We start from the raw sequence: 16,432 nt of genomic DNA, 5'->3' as shown, positions 1-16,432 counted from the left end.
CACATGGGGTGATGAAATTCATCTCCCTCCTAAAGACAGTTACAAATCTATTCCTGCAGTGGGATTTGAACCCATGACTTGTTCAGAGTAGGTATGCTAACCAATTAGCCAACTGTGGGATTATAGATAATGGAAATGTAAGTGCTGATCAAATTAGAGACAACATATACTCCTGTACTTGGAGTTTATGATGATTTTCCTCTGCTGTTTTTGCTTCAAAACTTGATTATTATTATTTTTTTATTTTCTGTTCTGGTCAAGCAACTTATAGCTGCTTGTGATTATTACATTATATAATATTAATTATGTTGATTTTTTATACCTTTTTTTAATATGGTAATGCCATGTTTGCTCCTCACTTTCCCTTGGATCCAATCATTCTCCTCACTTTCCCATTGGATTGAAACCAATCTGACAACATATCTGTTGTCAGATTGGTTTGAATGCTGTCTTGTATACTAGCATTCATATTGACTTATTTCTTTCATGTTACATGAAATAAAAATTTGGAAGCTGTTTTTGTACCATATGCTTACTTAGATGAGAAAAATAAATCAAGTAGGAATTAAATGATGATTAGAATCATTTAGTAGATGCTGGGAAAAAGATGTGGACAGAATATAAAGAGAAGTGATTAAAGAGTTTGCGAACAGTATAAAGTGCAGGATAGAAGGGTGGCCAGGTGGCAACAAAGCAAAATCAAATTACTAGAGGAATTAACTAATTAGGCCTAAGGAAATTCCAAAGATTTCTTTCATTATGAGGCAAGTAGAAAGGAGAATGATTATGGAAGGATAAATTTAATGACTACAGATGATGGGATTGTGACAGAAGAAGAAGAAATAGTTTGAATTACTGAGATCAGTTTGCAAGAATGTATCATCAAGATAGAGATAATTTATTGATATAAGTGACAAGGACCAGTGTAAGAGTAGAGTAGAGTAGATGAAGTTGGATTGCTTATCATATTACATAATCTCAATGTGAATGCAGCCAGCCATGGAATACAAGTGTACATGCTACAAGAAGACACAAGAGAATTGGTGGTCTCCCTGACTAGTCTGCTTAATATTATCCTCAGCTCTGGTAATGTCACAAGGTAGTAGAAAGAGGACAAAATAGTTCCATTACATGAAGGAAGTTCCAAAACCAAGGCACCAAATTATAGACTGGCTGTCTCTAAGTAATACTTGATCATCAGTAAACATAACCAGTGACTTGAATACTGATCTCAACATCCTAAAATGGGGTGTTACTAAATCATTTAAAGAATTGACAATGTAGATAAGAATATAAATTAAATTACACTTTAATAAATATTTCTGATATTTCGGCAACATCACGTTGCCATCTTTAAAAGGAACTTACAAAAAAGCACATGCAAGTAGGCACTACAACACAGTAACTGAGAATGAAGTGATGAAGCTATTGTTCTCCTAAAAGTCCTGATGGTGCCCCCTACCAGGCTAAGTAAGTCTTCTTGGCCATTGGGCTGAAGGTCTGCTGATGTAGGCTTCCCAAATTGGGGGCAGTCTCATACAACCAAATTTGTTGAGGTTTGGAGATTTTCTTAGGGCTGAGGCTGATTCCATGAATAGTCTTTCGAATTTGTATTTGCTACGGTGTATTACTGTAGCTTTCTAACACCATATTCTGTGGCATGCATCCAGGGCATGGTCTGCAAGACAAGAGTGGCTGTACTTGTGAAAACGGATGTAGTCTTTGTGTTCCGAAATTCTGATATTCGCTGTCCTGCCTGTTTGGCCAAAGTAAGACAATTTACAGCTGCAAGGGACTTGGTATATGCCAGGTAGGTCTAGGGAAAGTGGTTGATCTTTAGTGGAGCGGATAAGGGATGCCAATTTCTGTATGATCTGTAACAGGAGGTCTAGTCATGTTTTTTTAAGATTTTGGTAATTTTTTCCGAGGTGCCGCAGATGTAGAGAATGGCGATGGATTTAGAATAATCCTTCTTGTGGAGGGGGGAGAGAGGGGGGGGTTGTGGTTTGTTGTTTTCAATATTTTTTGGATTTTTTTAGGGGGAGGGGTAGTCATCGGCTGAGAAAGTGTTGAGGATGTGATTTAGTTCAGTGTTTAGGGTCTTGTCATTAGAACATTAGTTTAGCCCTGTTGTATAGTGTTTTCACCACTCCATATTGTTGTGTGTGTATGGGGGGGGGGGATTGTTGATGAATGTACCTGTCTGTATGGGTGGGTTTTCTGTAAACTGAGAAAACCAAGGTTCCATAAGGATGGTGGGTGACTAGTGTGTCTAGGAAAGGGAGGCTGTTGTTTTCCGCTTTTTCCAGGGTGAACTTGATTGTGGGGTGTTGGTTGTTTAAGTGTGTTAAGAAAGAGAGGAGTGTGTCAGAGCCATGTGGCCAAATAGCGAACACATCATCAACGTAGCAAAGCCATATAGTTGGTTTTTGTGGGGCAGAGGCTAAGGCTTTTTCTTCAAAGGTCTCCATAAAGAAATTGGCCAAGGGTGGGGAGAGTGGTGAACCCATGACTGTTCCCTCTATTTGTTTGTAGAATTTTCTCTGCCAAACGAAATAGTCTGAGTTCATTGTGAACTGAAATAGGGCTGCGATATCGGGAGAAAATTTAGCTTGGATTAGCTCTAAAGTTTCCTTGAGTGGGAAACTATAGTACTTAACCAAAAAGGCTACACAGGTAAGCTTAATGCTCTTCTATTAGATTGGGCTACTTACCTTCCTATCAAATACAATCTCACCAGCTCACAAATCAGAAAACTTCACAGGCTCCTTAAGAAAGTCACTTCTTGGCCTGTAGAAGTTACCAACAGATTAAAGCTGTTTAATTCTACCCACCCCATTTGTAATATAGTGTAGCAAAGTGCTTTAGCAACCTATATATTACAGTGATGGAATTACTATATAGGGATTTATGTATAAGGAGTTGAAGTTCAGATGGCATATTGCAAAATATGGCAGTAAAAATTCAAAGGAATATTTGGATGAGGAGCACACATAGGAGTAGAGATAAAGAGAAAAGCTTATTATCCCTTTTTTTTTTTAAATAAGAGTTTGATATTGACACATCTTGACTAACATGCACATATTTCATTGCCTGGGTTTTTGGGGATGAGGAAGTGATGGATGGGATCCAGGGTTTAGATATCCGTTCTATCTGGCTAAGATATGTAGATGATGTGTTCTCTATTTGGCCTCATGGCCCAGACACATTAGACTCCTTCCTCAGTTACCTCAACAGCCTACATCCAAGAATCCAGTTTACGATGGAAAAGGAAAAGAACAATTGTTTATCCTTCCTAGACACCTTAGTTACACGCCTTCCTAATGGTACACTTTCTTGCACTGTATATAGAAAACCTAAGCACACAGGCAGATATATTCACAAACTCTCCCACCACCATGCTCAACAATATGGCCTTATTAAAACTCTAACCAAGAGAGCCCACAATATTTGTTCCGGTGGAACCGCCCTTACAACTGAGCTTGACCATATGCACAACACTTTGCTCTCCAATGGCTACAGCGATCACAGTATTAAAAAAATAATCAGTTCCTTCCCCCATTCCCCGATTTTCTCTTCAGAAAGAGTTTGGAAATGCCATCACCATATCCTATATCCATGGCACATCAGAAAAAATAGCCAAGATTTTAAAAAAGTACAACCTATACACAGCATTTAAGCCCCACTGCAAACTTGCTACCCTTATCTGTTCTACAAAAGATCAGCTCTCTCCTCTTTCAGTGCCTGGAGTTTATAAAGTACCCTGTTCCTGTAAGCTGGCATACTTTAGACAGACAGGCAGATCAACAACCATCTGCCTGGAGGAACATAAGTCATACATCTGCAGCTAGTCAGGCCTGGCTGACCACGTCTTGGATACAACCCACAGGATCTCATGGGAAAAAACCACCATGCTTCACCACAGCAAATTCAAAAAAGAGAGACTAATTTTAGAATCAGCAGCAGCTCTCAGAAATCAACCAAATCTTAATAAATACGGTTGCATTAAGCTTCCTAAGATATGAGAAACACTTATCATCAGAGATCCCACCTTACATTCCAGGCCACCTACAACTGCCCTTAGAGGGTGCTCCATCTAGATAGGATTTTAGAGTCACCCATGTGATTGAGCTTAGTATTGTGTGGTATTTGTGTATATGTTACATTAGTTTTTTTGTAATCCCTGAAGATGTCTCAGTGACTGAGACGAAATATAGGAAGTATTAAATTCTGTTTTAATCCTTTCTGAGTACTGTATACAATCTATTAAGCCTCCAACATGAAGTTTAGATATCAGGATGGTGAAAGATCTGTAGCATGTTCTCTCTGATAATAGATTGAAGTTTTGTAATTACAAATTTTAGTTGACAGGCAGAAAAGAGGAATGTTATTAAAAGAATTTTATATGGATGATTCAAAAGAAATTTTTCAGTTCATGACAAAAAAATGGGAGAACAAAGGATCATTCCTAGCAGTTATGTAAATATTTCTGTACCAAGAGCATGAACTAGATTTTTTGCTTGGATAGTTGTGAATGAATGGAACTGATTGCTAAAGGTGGTTATAGTGAGTGCAGTCTTAGTGAATTCAATTTAAGGAGAGGTATGATAGATATTTTGTTAATAATCGTTAATGTGGTTTCTTGCATTGAGTCCTTGAACTTCAAGAGATGCCTGTATAATGATTTAGTTAGCAGGCTTCCTATCATACAAGGCACTCTACTTATTCTAGAAACTAATTTCCCCATTTAATTTGCTATCTTTACTAAAAGTTATTTTTAAATAACTGAAATACATAACATGTTCTTCATTATCAAATTTTTTTCTACCTCTATTTTCACAGTTTGTCTTTTATTATTGATTTTCTTTCCAAATTTGTTTGAGCAGTTACTTAATTTCACTCAAAATAGTGAACCAGAAACAAATGTAATGGCACAAAACAATGAAATGTTATGCTGACTGAGGCATAACTCAGTTAAACAAGACCCCTGCTATTTTTGTCAGTGAATGAATGAATGGAAAATGAAAATTCAGCTACAAAAACAACTCATCAGCATTCAAGTTAGGTCCCATTAATGAAAGAAGTATCAAAGGAAAAGTCTGTTTGAATATCAGGTTTGATACCAGTTTCTTTAATAATGTGATTCATGTAAATTACAAATAATAGTAGCAATAGCATATAACCATGCTTTATTTTCTGTTTTCATCAAACCATCATTCTACTTATCTTTTTATTCTAGCTGCTTCTTTGTAATTTGCATATAAATTTCATCAGTCTGCGCAAGGTTTCATTTGCAACATATAGATTTTGCACAATCTTTCTTGGGTGGCTTAAGGGTCAAAGCTAGGTAACTGGAAGGAGATCTCCACATAGTATTTTAAGGAATATAGAGAACTGACTAGGACTTTTAACTTAATTTCAATTCCTCAGTCCTTTGTGGTGCACTACATTGTAATTTTTTTTCTGGATACAGAGTAAATGCGATTGGTCTTCCATTTTGGGATTTAGCTGAGCAAATTGTATTGGCTTAAACTAGAAACAAATGTAATGGTCCAACACAATGAAATGCTATGCTGGCTAAGGCATCACTTGGTTAAACGTGGTCCTTGCTATTTTGGTCAGTGAATGAAGGGAAAATGAAAAGTCAGCTACAAAAACCAGCACATCATCAGCATTCAAGTTAGATTCCATTAATGAAAGAAATATCAAAGAAAAAGAAATGAAACTGGCAGAAGTAGTATTAGTGAGGTATCACATTAAATAATTGATGTTACAAAGCAGAAGACAAAAACTGGTTTGAATCTTCTTAGACAATAATCATCTCTGGGAAAGAGAGGAGCAGCTATAGTATATTAACACTAAACATGAAGATAATCTTCTTGAATAACAGGCAAAATCAAGTAGTGATGTGGGCGGACATCACTATGGGAAATTGGATGATAAGGCTTATTTGGTCCTGTGGTTCCACTGAAGGTTCTACTGTGGAGGAATTTTTTGAGGTATCGAGTTGTTAGAAAAGGCAGCTGACATAAAGGAAAAGGAATACTTGTTGAAGATCTCAACACAGAAATGTTTTGAGCAAATTTGGAGAAAAGAGCAAAACTAATAATAATGATAGGTACCTGATGGGTATTTGTTCAGGAGATGGACTAGGCATTGCTAATACTATACTTCACAACAAAGATGTGCACAAAATCACATGGAGAAAAGATACAAGTAATAAGAAAAGTTTCATTCTTTGCACTGCTACTTGACAAAAGCATGTGGGTTTGAAATAGTAAGTGATCAGAATTTAGTTTAGAGCAGGATCAAATTGAATATCATATTGAAAATAAAAGTGTCTAAGAAAGTTTTAAAATAGAATCAGAGTGGAGCAACTTTCAAATAAGAACTGAGTCCAATATATATGTTATTTGAGAAAAAAAAAAATTGAAGGTTTTTAAAAGCAATAATCAGTCCTTGGAGATTCACTGGCAGACTGAACAAAACATTGATTCAGCTGTTGGGACATGTAGCAAATTGTCTCCAAGGATAAAAAAATCATGAAGTTAAAGAGACAGCCATAAAAAAGAAAAAAAAGTCATCATTTTTGTTTTGCTGATGTTTAAATTAAGCCCAGCTTTGTTTCTTTTTGTCTTTACCAATAGAATCAACCGCTTCAGATCTTCCTTAGTTTCTGCTATGAGGATCGTATCATCTGCATATCTTAAGTTATTTATTTTACTGAAACCAATCTTAATTCCAGCTGGATCTTTGTCTAAATCAGCCATTCTCATAATATATTCAGTAGAAATATTAAAAAGATAGGGCATCAATATACAACCTTGCCACACCCCTTTTTCCACTTGAACTGTTTCTCCAAAGACTGTTTTTACTGAAGCTTCTTGGTTGTCATATAGCTCTCTTATCAAGAGAATTAGATGTTTAGGTATTCCCATTGATCTGATTACATTTCAGTCTGTTGTAATCCACACAATCAAAAGCTTTCTTATAATCAATAAAACAGATGAATACTTCCTTCTGAAATTCTAAATAATAAATATGGTCTAACCTTTGTTGGATCACTTTCAGCATGACTTTACTTGCATGTGAAATTAAAGCGATGGTTCTGTAATGCTCTCAATCTCTGGAATTTGATTTATTTGGAATTGGGATGAATACTGATGTTTGCCAATCTCTAGGGCAGTATGTTTTCTTCTAAACCTGTTGACAAATGATGGACCATTAACTACATTCAAAAGATGATTCAAAATAATGAGTCATAAAGCGTGGATATATTAGCTCATGTTTTGATCGCATCTGAAATAGGTGATATTACACTATTAGAGTTCAAAGGATTAATGTAGTGAATGGCATAGATAAAATACATATGTGTGTGTGTAATAATTACGAATTTAAAAAAAAAAGAACAAAAACTTACAAACAATTATCTCACAATGAGTCTGACTCCATGGAGATTGGATGCTAATAATAATAATAATTAATAGTGATTACTTCCCAAAACTTGGATATTGGCATACAGTCTGATTAATTCAGGTTCAGACAATCTCTTAGCATTTCACGTTTCAAGGAAAAGATGATAAAATTTGAACTTGCTGGGTTGAGGAAGTTTTGTCTGGTTCCAGAGAACTCTGTGCCTAGTGTCAATAGCGTGGGAAACAAGGCTAGACTTGTCAGATTCCAAAAATGTAATATAGTCTTCATGTTCTTAATTCCAATCAAGGCAGAATGCCAGTCTGGCCAAAATAGGAAAGATGACATAAACAGGGTACTCAGTAGATACTTGGTAAGGAAAGAGGTGATAATGTATCCTTTGTTGATGGTATGAAGGAAGATGGTTCCCAATCTAGTTTGAAGGAAGTATATAGATTGAATTTATGAAGAATCCTTGCTACTTGTTCTGAGGTTCCTTTAAAGTAGGGTATCAAATTCTTTTCACGTATGATTGTAGATGGATAATAATTATCCATACATTTTGAATGGTAGTTTTGTTGTATCCATTACATATCAGATTGCTTTTAATTTTATTCAGTTCATCTAACAAAAGAGGATAAGAAGAGTAGATCATATGAGCCCTGTGTATACGACTCTTGATAATACCCATTTTTTTGTGATGAATGATGGTGGTAGAAGGATGAGGGAATGTATCTGCCACTCAAGATTGGCTTCCGATAAACTAAAATTTCAACATGACCTGTGGAATTGCGAATTATTGTGGTATCCAAAAAGGATAGTTGGTTATTGGATTCACGTTCATTAGTGAACTTGATACGGGAGCACAAAGAGTTTATTTTCTCTAGAAACTGAAGTAATTCTGACTCTGTGTGAGACCAGATTGAAAATATATCATCAATGAAACGTATCCACATGAGGCTGAGGGAATATAGTATCAGTTTTTTTTTCTAGATGTTCCATACATAATCAGGCTAAGGCTGGTGAGATAGGACAGCCAATTGCTATATCTTCTATTTGTTTGAACAACTTATTATGCCATGTAAAATAACCTGCATTGATGGTAAATTTAAATAGGTTGACAATGTCTTCTGAGAATCAGATTGTAAATAGTGAAGAGTCTTTTGTAATGGTATGTTGGTGAAAAGGGAGACTACTCACCAACAGAAACCATAATCTTCTTAGACAAATGTAGATCTTTTATTTTCTCTTTGAAGCGAAGACTGTTTTTGATATAAGAGCTCATATGATGTGATTCCGAAGATGATGAGAAAGGTGTTTTGCAAGGTAGTAAGTTATAGAGCTGGTACAGTCCATTATTGGGTTTAGTGTTGCCATCCTTATGCATTTTAGGAAGACCATAATGAGAGAGACAGGCATGATGAATTCGTAACTTCTCAGTTACGAATCCCACAGTTGACACAGATGACATCTCACGATTGTTCATTGTCTAATACTGTGTTTAATTTACTGATTTGGCTTATTGTTGGATCTCTGCTGATAACATTGTAGGTTGATCTATCTCTTAATAAGATATTAATTTTATGATAATACTGAATGGTATATACGCATGATTTATGACTCATTATTTTAATTTTTTTGAATGAAGTTAACGGTCTATCTCCCTGACGATATTCACGTAACATTGGATGTAATATGTTGTAGTTTTTGAATAAATTCTATGTAATTTTTGTTATATGTATAAGTCATGAAGCTTACTTTAATATGTCTAGTGCACATGTTCCATTAAAGCTATTAATGATTTCCATATATTATTTAATTTTCTGAAAGCAGTATAAAGTTGTATTTGCTTTTGTCAATCTTTGCATTATATCCCTGTCATTTTCACCTTCAAGTATCTACATTTGCTTTCAAGTATGCTTCCAAGATTCTTAACTTCTACTGTATGTTGATTAATATTAATTTCTTTGTGCTATTTGCTGTTCAATTTAAGAACCTTCATTTCAGTCATATTTATTTTAAGACTTTTCTGCTGTTTTATTTAATGCTTCTGATTTTGCTTATATATCAGTGCATTTCAGATTATGCAAATGACATATCAAGGCTATGTCATTTACATAATCTAGATCTTCAACCTGTGACATAGGATTCCATTTAATTCCTCTTTTTACACCTAACTTTTCTCATAATCCAATCAATGACTGTCAAACAGTAAACCAGACATTACACAACCCCATCTTACCCCAATCCTTATCTCAAACCATTTCAGTGTTGTTTGCTGTATAATAACACGACTTTTACTTCCTTTATACATTTTTTTGATTACTCTCAGATATTTGTCAGGAATTCCATAGCTTCTAATAATTAACCATGATGATTCTTTATCAGTATTGTCCAATGCTTTGACAAAATCTATAAAATTTAGATACAAGCTCTATACTTTGTTCAGTAATGTTCCTTAAGATAAAAATATGATGCACAGTACTCTTACTTGTTCTAAAACTACTTGTTCATGCCTTAATGTCTTTTCTATTTCATTTTTAATCCCATTTATCAATATTTTACAAAAAAACGTTTGCATGTACTGATAATAGACTAATTCTCCTCCAGTTTTTACATCTAATAAGATTGTCCTTCTTTCAATCTATAATTGTCATTTCCACTTCTTTTCAGTGTTTGAGTATCTTTTTAGTCTAGTCTATTCTAGTAATTGTTAAAATTAGTAGAATGGACATGTTAAAAAAGTTGCAATTCAGCAACAGTTGGGTAGACAAGTGGATGGGCACTAGAAAGGATTGGTAGAACTTGAAGGCCCCTTCAAGTTATTATTGACAGAAGAAAGTTGAAATACTTTGGACATATTGAAAGGATGGAAGGCAGACTTCTCAGAACAGTAATAATAGAAGGTAAAGTTCCTGGAAAAAGAGGAAGGGTGTAGACCATCAATGAGATGGATAGATGGTGTCTGGAGTAATTGATCTTCAAAGAGTTGAAACCTCCAGAAAAGCATACAACAGGACCATATGGCAAGGACTGGTGTGGCACATCATCAAGCATCTGAGTGACCATATAGCATTGTTGATGTCCAATGAACAAATGGATGAATTACATTCATTATTTCATTTTTGGATATTTGTTCTAGTTAGTATTTAAATCTCCTATAGGAGATTCTTCCATTACTGAAGTTCTGTTCACGTCAGTTATCTTATTTTGAACATTTAAAATCTCAAGAAAAATTGTTCATTACATCTTCTAGCAGTGTTATCCTCTTCAGTTAGCAGCAAACCATTTTTATCTTTAAGAAGCATTAACTTGCTTCTTTTCTTCAGAGCATATTTTTTTTTGTCACCTCATACCGTTCTTTTGTGCTTTTTTTGCCAAATTATTCACATAATGCCTAATGTCTTCTCTTACAGATCTTCAAACATTTTTATTTTATGCCTTTCTTCTATGAGTTTCGAGGTTTTGTCTGATAGCCAGTGTTTCTTGCCACCACATTATATACCTTTTAGAAAATTTTCTGTTGCTTCTCAACTTGTCTTCTGAGCTTTCTATTTTTCACTTTCTAGCTTCTCATTTTCCAAAATTTGAAACTGATTTTTTTTATCACAATAGAAAAATTTTCTTTTATTTCATTCATTTTTAATTTAGACCTATCATATCTTATCCTTCCCTTTTGATTTCTAATTTTTTTACTCCCATGCAGTTTTGATTTAAGTTTAATGTTACTAAGTAATGAGCAGATCCTACATCAGCTCCTTGCCTTACTTTAGCATCTAAGAGCGAACTCTTAAAATTATTCTTGATTGCAGTATGATCAATTTGGGTTTGGCTTTTGCCATCTGGTGATAAATTTCCTCTTATCACAAGATTATTCATTTCATAGAAAGCCACCATTCTCGTTTCTTTGACCACATGCTTCATTACCTACTTCTCTTTCGTCTTCATTATTTCTTTTGCCAACTTTAGCATTCATGTCACCCATAAGAATAAACATGTCATGCTTCAGTTCTTGTTCTGTACATCTCTCTAATTTATTGTAAAAGATCCCCTTCCTTTTTTCGAGATTCAAGTTTGTGCACTCCTGCACAAACTGCATGATGCCATAAAGGAGAAGAGACAAGGCATGCTGAGTCATGGTGTTCGCCTGCTTCACGACAATGCTCGAGTCCATACGGTTATTGTTGCAAAGACTGCAGTGAAGTACTGTGGCTTCCAGGAGATTGAACATTCACCCTACACTCCAGATCTAGCACTCAGTGATTACTTCTTGAAACTGAAGAAAGACCTTTGAGGAAGAAAATTTGCAGATGACAATGAGGTGAAAGATGCAGTTTTAGGCCATTTTGTTGACAAAAGTACAGACTATTTTTTCAGGAGCATAGAAATGTTAATTCAAAAATGTGAAAAGTGTGTTGAAGTAAAGGGAGAGTATGTTGAAATGTTGTTTTCTTTCTATCACCTCTGTCAGGCCAGAAACTTATGGACCCACTTTCATACGTTCTAAATGGCCTGAGAATAAGCATTTCCAAGAATTTAGACTAACCTGAATTTAGACTTATTCATATTAGGATTGTTTTTAGACATATGCATATTCAAGGAATGGTTTTTTGCATTATGCTTGCTTCTGTGAAGTAAGGCCCCCTTTTTCATAGGTAGTCAAGGCCTGATCTGCAAGTCCAGAGCATTTGTGTACAGTTAGTCATCATACTGGATATTCAGAAATTCTGATGTTGGCTGTCTCTTGCCCTTGTCCTTGGGGTCTACATCTTTGTAGACCCCCAAGGACATATAAGAAACATAGCCAGTCATTAGGAGAGCAAGTAAGGGATGCAGATTCTTTATGTGGACTGAAGGTGGTAATTAGATTAAATTAAGAATGGTTGTGAACCGGCAAACCAGCTACATGAACACACATGGTTTACAGCCATGAATACTTGCATCCCAGCCATAGGTCTGATTCGTCAGCTATATGCCAGTCCCAAGCCTGGAGAAAATGGGGGAGGTTGGGGAAAGCAATGATGAACTACTCTGTAATAATCTCACTGGAAATATTTTGTGGCAAGAACACTTGTCTACAAAAGTTACCAAGAGTCGAATATGACTGAAGGATTAAATCATCATCAAGGATGGTTTTTAGCTTCTCAGATGTGTCACAGATATAGAGTGGTGATGGTTTTATTGTAGTCTGTATTTTTTGATCTGATGAGAACTATAGTCATTGGTCACAGACCTTGCCAGATCAAAAAGTAGGTATTGAGTATATAGTTAAGTTCAGTGATCAGGGTATTATCATCAGGGCAAATCAATTTTGCTCTGTCAAATAAAATTTTTATGATGCCATATTATTGAGAGGGATGGTGGTGTCACTGTTAGTAGCTGTATCCACCTGTATAATTTTTCTGTTGGTGGAGAATGTCTAGTATCCAGGTGGTATATCATGGAGATTTAGGAAGGGAAAACTTGTTTTCTTATTATCATTATTTGGTAACCTCCATGGAGTCAACAGACTCATCATGGAGGCCCACTTAACCAGTAACATGTCTATCGCAATGAGCTTTGAAGTTATATACACTGCCTTCAGTGTGTGTGTGTTGTGAATGCAGGTATGCCCAGTTGATCGAATCAGTATGCCCAAAGCATACTGATTCAATCAATGCTACAAATAAAGTACCTTTATTTCTGATACTCCATACATTAGTACAGAAGCATAACAATTCTCTACTCTTTGAGGCCATCTCATCAACACGATCACTTTTTCCTCTCTCTCTCTCTCTCTCTCTCTCTCTGCTAAAGTACTAAAGTTTTACTCTCTCTTTTCTAAAGTGAATTGGATGTGTTGACTTAAGATGTGTTAAAGAAGAATTTTTAGTGTGGCAGAGCCTTGTGGCCAAATGGGAGAACTCATAGTTCACATAGTGTAGTATGTGAGGGGCAGAGTTTAGAGCTGTCTCTTTAGATGTCTCCATAAAGAAATTGGCTAATTGTGGAGGAAATGTCTGAACCCTCTATTTATTTGTAGGATTTTTCTGCCGGAAATTCTGGAAATTCCAGAATAAGGAATTATTCTGTCTTTAAGGGGAAAGTTTAATGGATAAGTAGGAAACATCATAGTTGACCATTAAATTAATTTTATAGAGAGTGAAGTTTTCTCTTCTGGACTTAAAGCTGGCAAAGTTCTTTATGTGTGAAGAGGTATTTCCCAGTATTCTGAGAGAGCATTTGATTAATTTATAGGTAGATGATTTAGTGCAATCCAACAGTTGAGCATAATGGCACATTATCTTTATGGATTTTAACTAGCTCATAAAAATTCTGTTAGGAATCTGGACAATCCAAACCAGGTCTGGTTCGGATAACTGTAAATGGTGGCTCACACAGTTTGTATTGCTGTTAAGACGACAAATGTCAGAAAAGTAGAAATGGAAGCTTTTTTTTTTTTTTCCTCTCAAGTATTATGGATGTTTTTTGTATTTTTTATGGGAAAATGTTTCATCCATAATACTTGAGAGAGGAAATCCATAATCAGGAAAGTCCCTGATTCATTACTGTCAGTTTCGGTCCAGTGTACTATCTAATAATTTAAATTTCATACATTTTATTTTTGAAACAAACTGGAACTCAAGCAATTACAAGTAATCTTTTACTATTTGAGTCACCTAGAGAGACTGTTATTCATATAGCATTTTCTTCTTTCTGGGATTTATGTTTTAAGTAGTACTATAAGTGAACTGGTGAGCAAATATGGTACATAAACTGGACTAACATTGTTACTCTCAGAGGCTTCAGTTTTTTGCACCAATTGGAGAGGTGGGAGAGGAAATATATTTTGTTGGTTTGGATAGTTTAATCAACAATCTGTAGTCTTCAGGCTCTTCTAAACTAAAAATGGATAAATGTTATGTGGTGTGCAGCAAATTATGTATAATTTATTCTAAAATCATTTAGCTTTAATGATATATCTTTGAAACCTTTTGTTAAAGGATGCTTTTTTTTTCTTTTTTTTTTTTTTATTTAGGTTATATCTCAGGATAATACTTGGAGGAATAAATGTAACACTTATGAATAGAGAAGACAAGTAGGTTGAAACTAAGTGTACCTAAGAACAGTAAGCATTTTGTTTCTTTAAATTTATCTTTTACCATACCAGGACATGAAATAAGGAAAATTAGATTAGCCATAATTGCTGATCATACACATTGAATTTTGATATTTTTATTATCATTTTTTTTTAATGGGAAAACAAAAAGTACTGCCTAATTTTTAATCCATTTTTGGGTCACATTTTCTTCTGATTGCTGTTTGTTATTTGTGTTCGATTCAGAATTTCTCCAGCCATTAGGATTCGGTTATTTTTAATGTTACCCCTCCATCAAAGCCATTTTATTTAATTGGTTCACTTCACTATGGGAAGCCAATTGAAAAATTTATATGGAACAAGATAAATTTGCCGAAATACTAAACTAATGTATGCAAGAATGTTCAAGTCAATTCTTAACTTATGGATCTGAGAGTTGGGTTGGAAATAAAACAGTTCATCAAAGACTAGAGACTACAGATTAGAGACTTGAGAAGAATTACAGAAATGAACATATAATAGTCATATTAAAAATGAAGATATTAGGATATTGTCAGCATCCAAGAATATATGTACATTGCTAATCTAAGATGGTATGTTGCTTAAACAGAATAGGAGAGGTGTTCCATAGACCTGCTCTATGGAATGATCTTGGCCACTAGCCCTCTGGATCCTCTCCAGCTCTGGTATTCTTCAGTAATCAAGTAATCTAATGAGCTGCTAGAGCCACTTTGGTAACATGCTATCTAAACTTTTTAATGTCCTATCCACTAACACTCCCAAATCCCTGGCTTCATCAATTTCCTAGAGTACAGTTCCATCAGTGTGGTACACTGCTAGTAATCTTTTCATGCCAAAATGCATAACCTTACACTTTGCCATATTAAACTGATATCCATTCTCCTTTGCACAGACTGCCAGTCTATCCAAATCATCCTGCAAATTTGAACATTATCTATTGCTGTACCAAATTTTGTATCATCGAATACAACTGAATAGTTCCTCTTAGATCCTTTCCTATATCGTTAATGTTAAAATTAAATAGTAGTGGCACAAGAACAGAGTCCTGTGGTATGCTACTAGTCACAGGCCTTCTACTGGACTTTACTTCTTAATAAACTACTCTCTGCTTTCTCTCTATCAACCACCATCATATCCACTTCAATTTTATATCCAACCCCAATGCAGCAAAAAGTAATTCTACTCTTTGCTGCATTTTATTAATTAGAATTCCATGCGGTATCCTGTCAAAAGCTTTTGCGAAGTCCAGCAGTGTAAACCCATTCATTACCTTTATCCAGCTCAGCTGTCACTGTATTGTAAAACGTGAGCAAGTTACTGAGGCATGACCTCCCCTTCACAAAACTTGTGTTGCCCCACCCCCATATAGTATCCCATATCTGTTTATACATTCCTGTATTTTGCTCTTGACTAACTTCTCCTCACTACCTTGACTATGACTCCTGATATATTGATTGGTTGGTAATTTGTTACATGAGTCTTTTATGTAGTGGAACTATTTCCCCTCTTTCTATACTCTTCGGACTAACTCAGAACTGAGACTTAGATTAAATGACGTGGTCAAAGCACTAGTAATTCCCTAGCACCTTCTCGTAAAACTTGAGCTGATATACCATTTGATCCATCCCATGGATGTATTCACATCAAGGTTGTGTAATATGCTGTGCACCTCCAGTTCATTTACCTCAGTTTCCATATAGGCCTTTGCCTCCCTTGTTGCCACCTGGATGATATACTCTTGATAAGTGTTCACTTAGTAATTTTACTCTTTTGCCTGATTCAGTTACCTCCCTGCCATTGACATTGATGAAAATCATCCTGCCCTGAACATTCTTCCTTTTATTTGCAACATATTGAAAGAACTCTTTTTTGATTATCTTTTGGTCTGTACTGCTAATTTCCTTTCATACTCTACTTTTG

The 16,432-nt window shown here is 35.3% G+C and overlaps 1 protein-coding gene across 2 annotated transcripts in view; it reads left to right on the top strand.

The window, feature by feature from the left end:
* Nucleotides 1-16,432, top strand: part of LOC150102022 (transmembrane protein 120 homolog) — a 208,996-nt gene that overhangs the window by 36,586 nt on the left and 155,978 nt on the right. For both annotated transcript variants that reach the window (XM_090400395.1, XM_090400394.1), the window contains exon 4: nt 14,432-14,491. In XM_090400395.1, coding sequence (XP_090256521.1) covers nt 14,432-14,491 — 60 coding nt within the window. The remainder of the gene's footprint in view (nt 1-14,431; nt 14,492-16,432) is intronic.

The sequence above is a fragment of the Typopeltis vanoorti genome, chromosome 11 (assembly GCF_054136105.1).
Source record: "Typopeltis vanoorti isolate ZY-2024b chromosome 11, IOZ_Tvanoo_1.0, whole genome shotgun sequence".
NCBI classification, from domain to species: domain Eukaryota; kingdom Metazoa; phylum Arthropoda; class Arachnida; order Uropygi; family Thelyphonidae; genus Typopeltis; species Typopeltis vanoorti.
The sequence above is the reverse complement of the archived record's forward strand: the minus strand, read 5'-3'. Positions and strand labels throughout refer to the sequence as shown.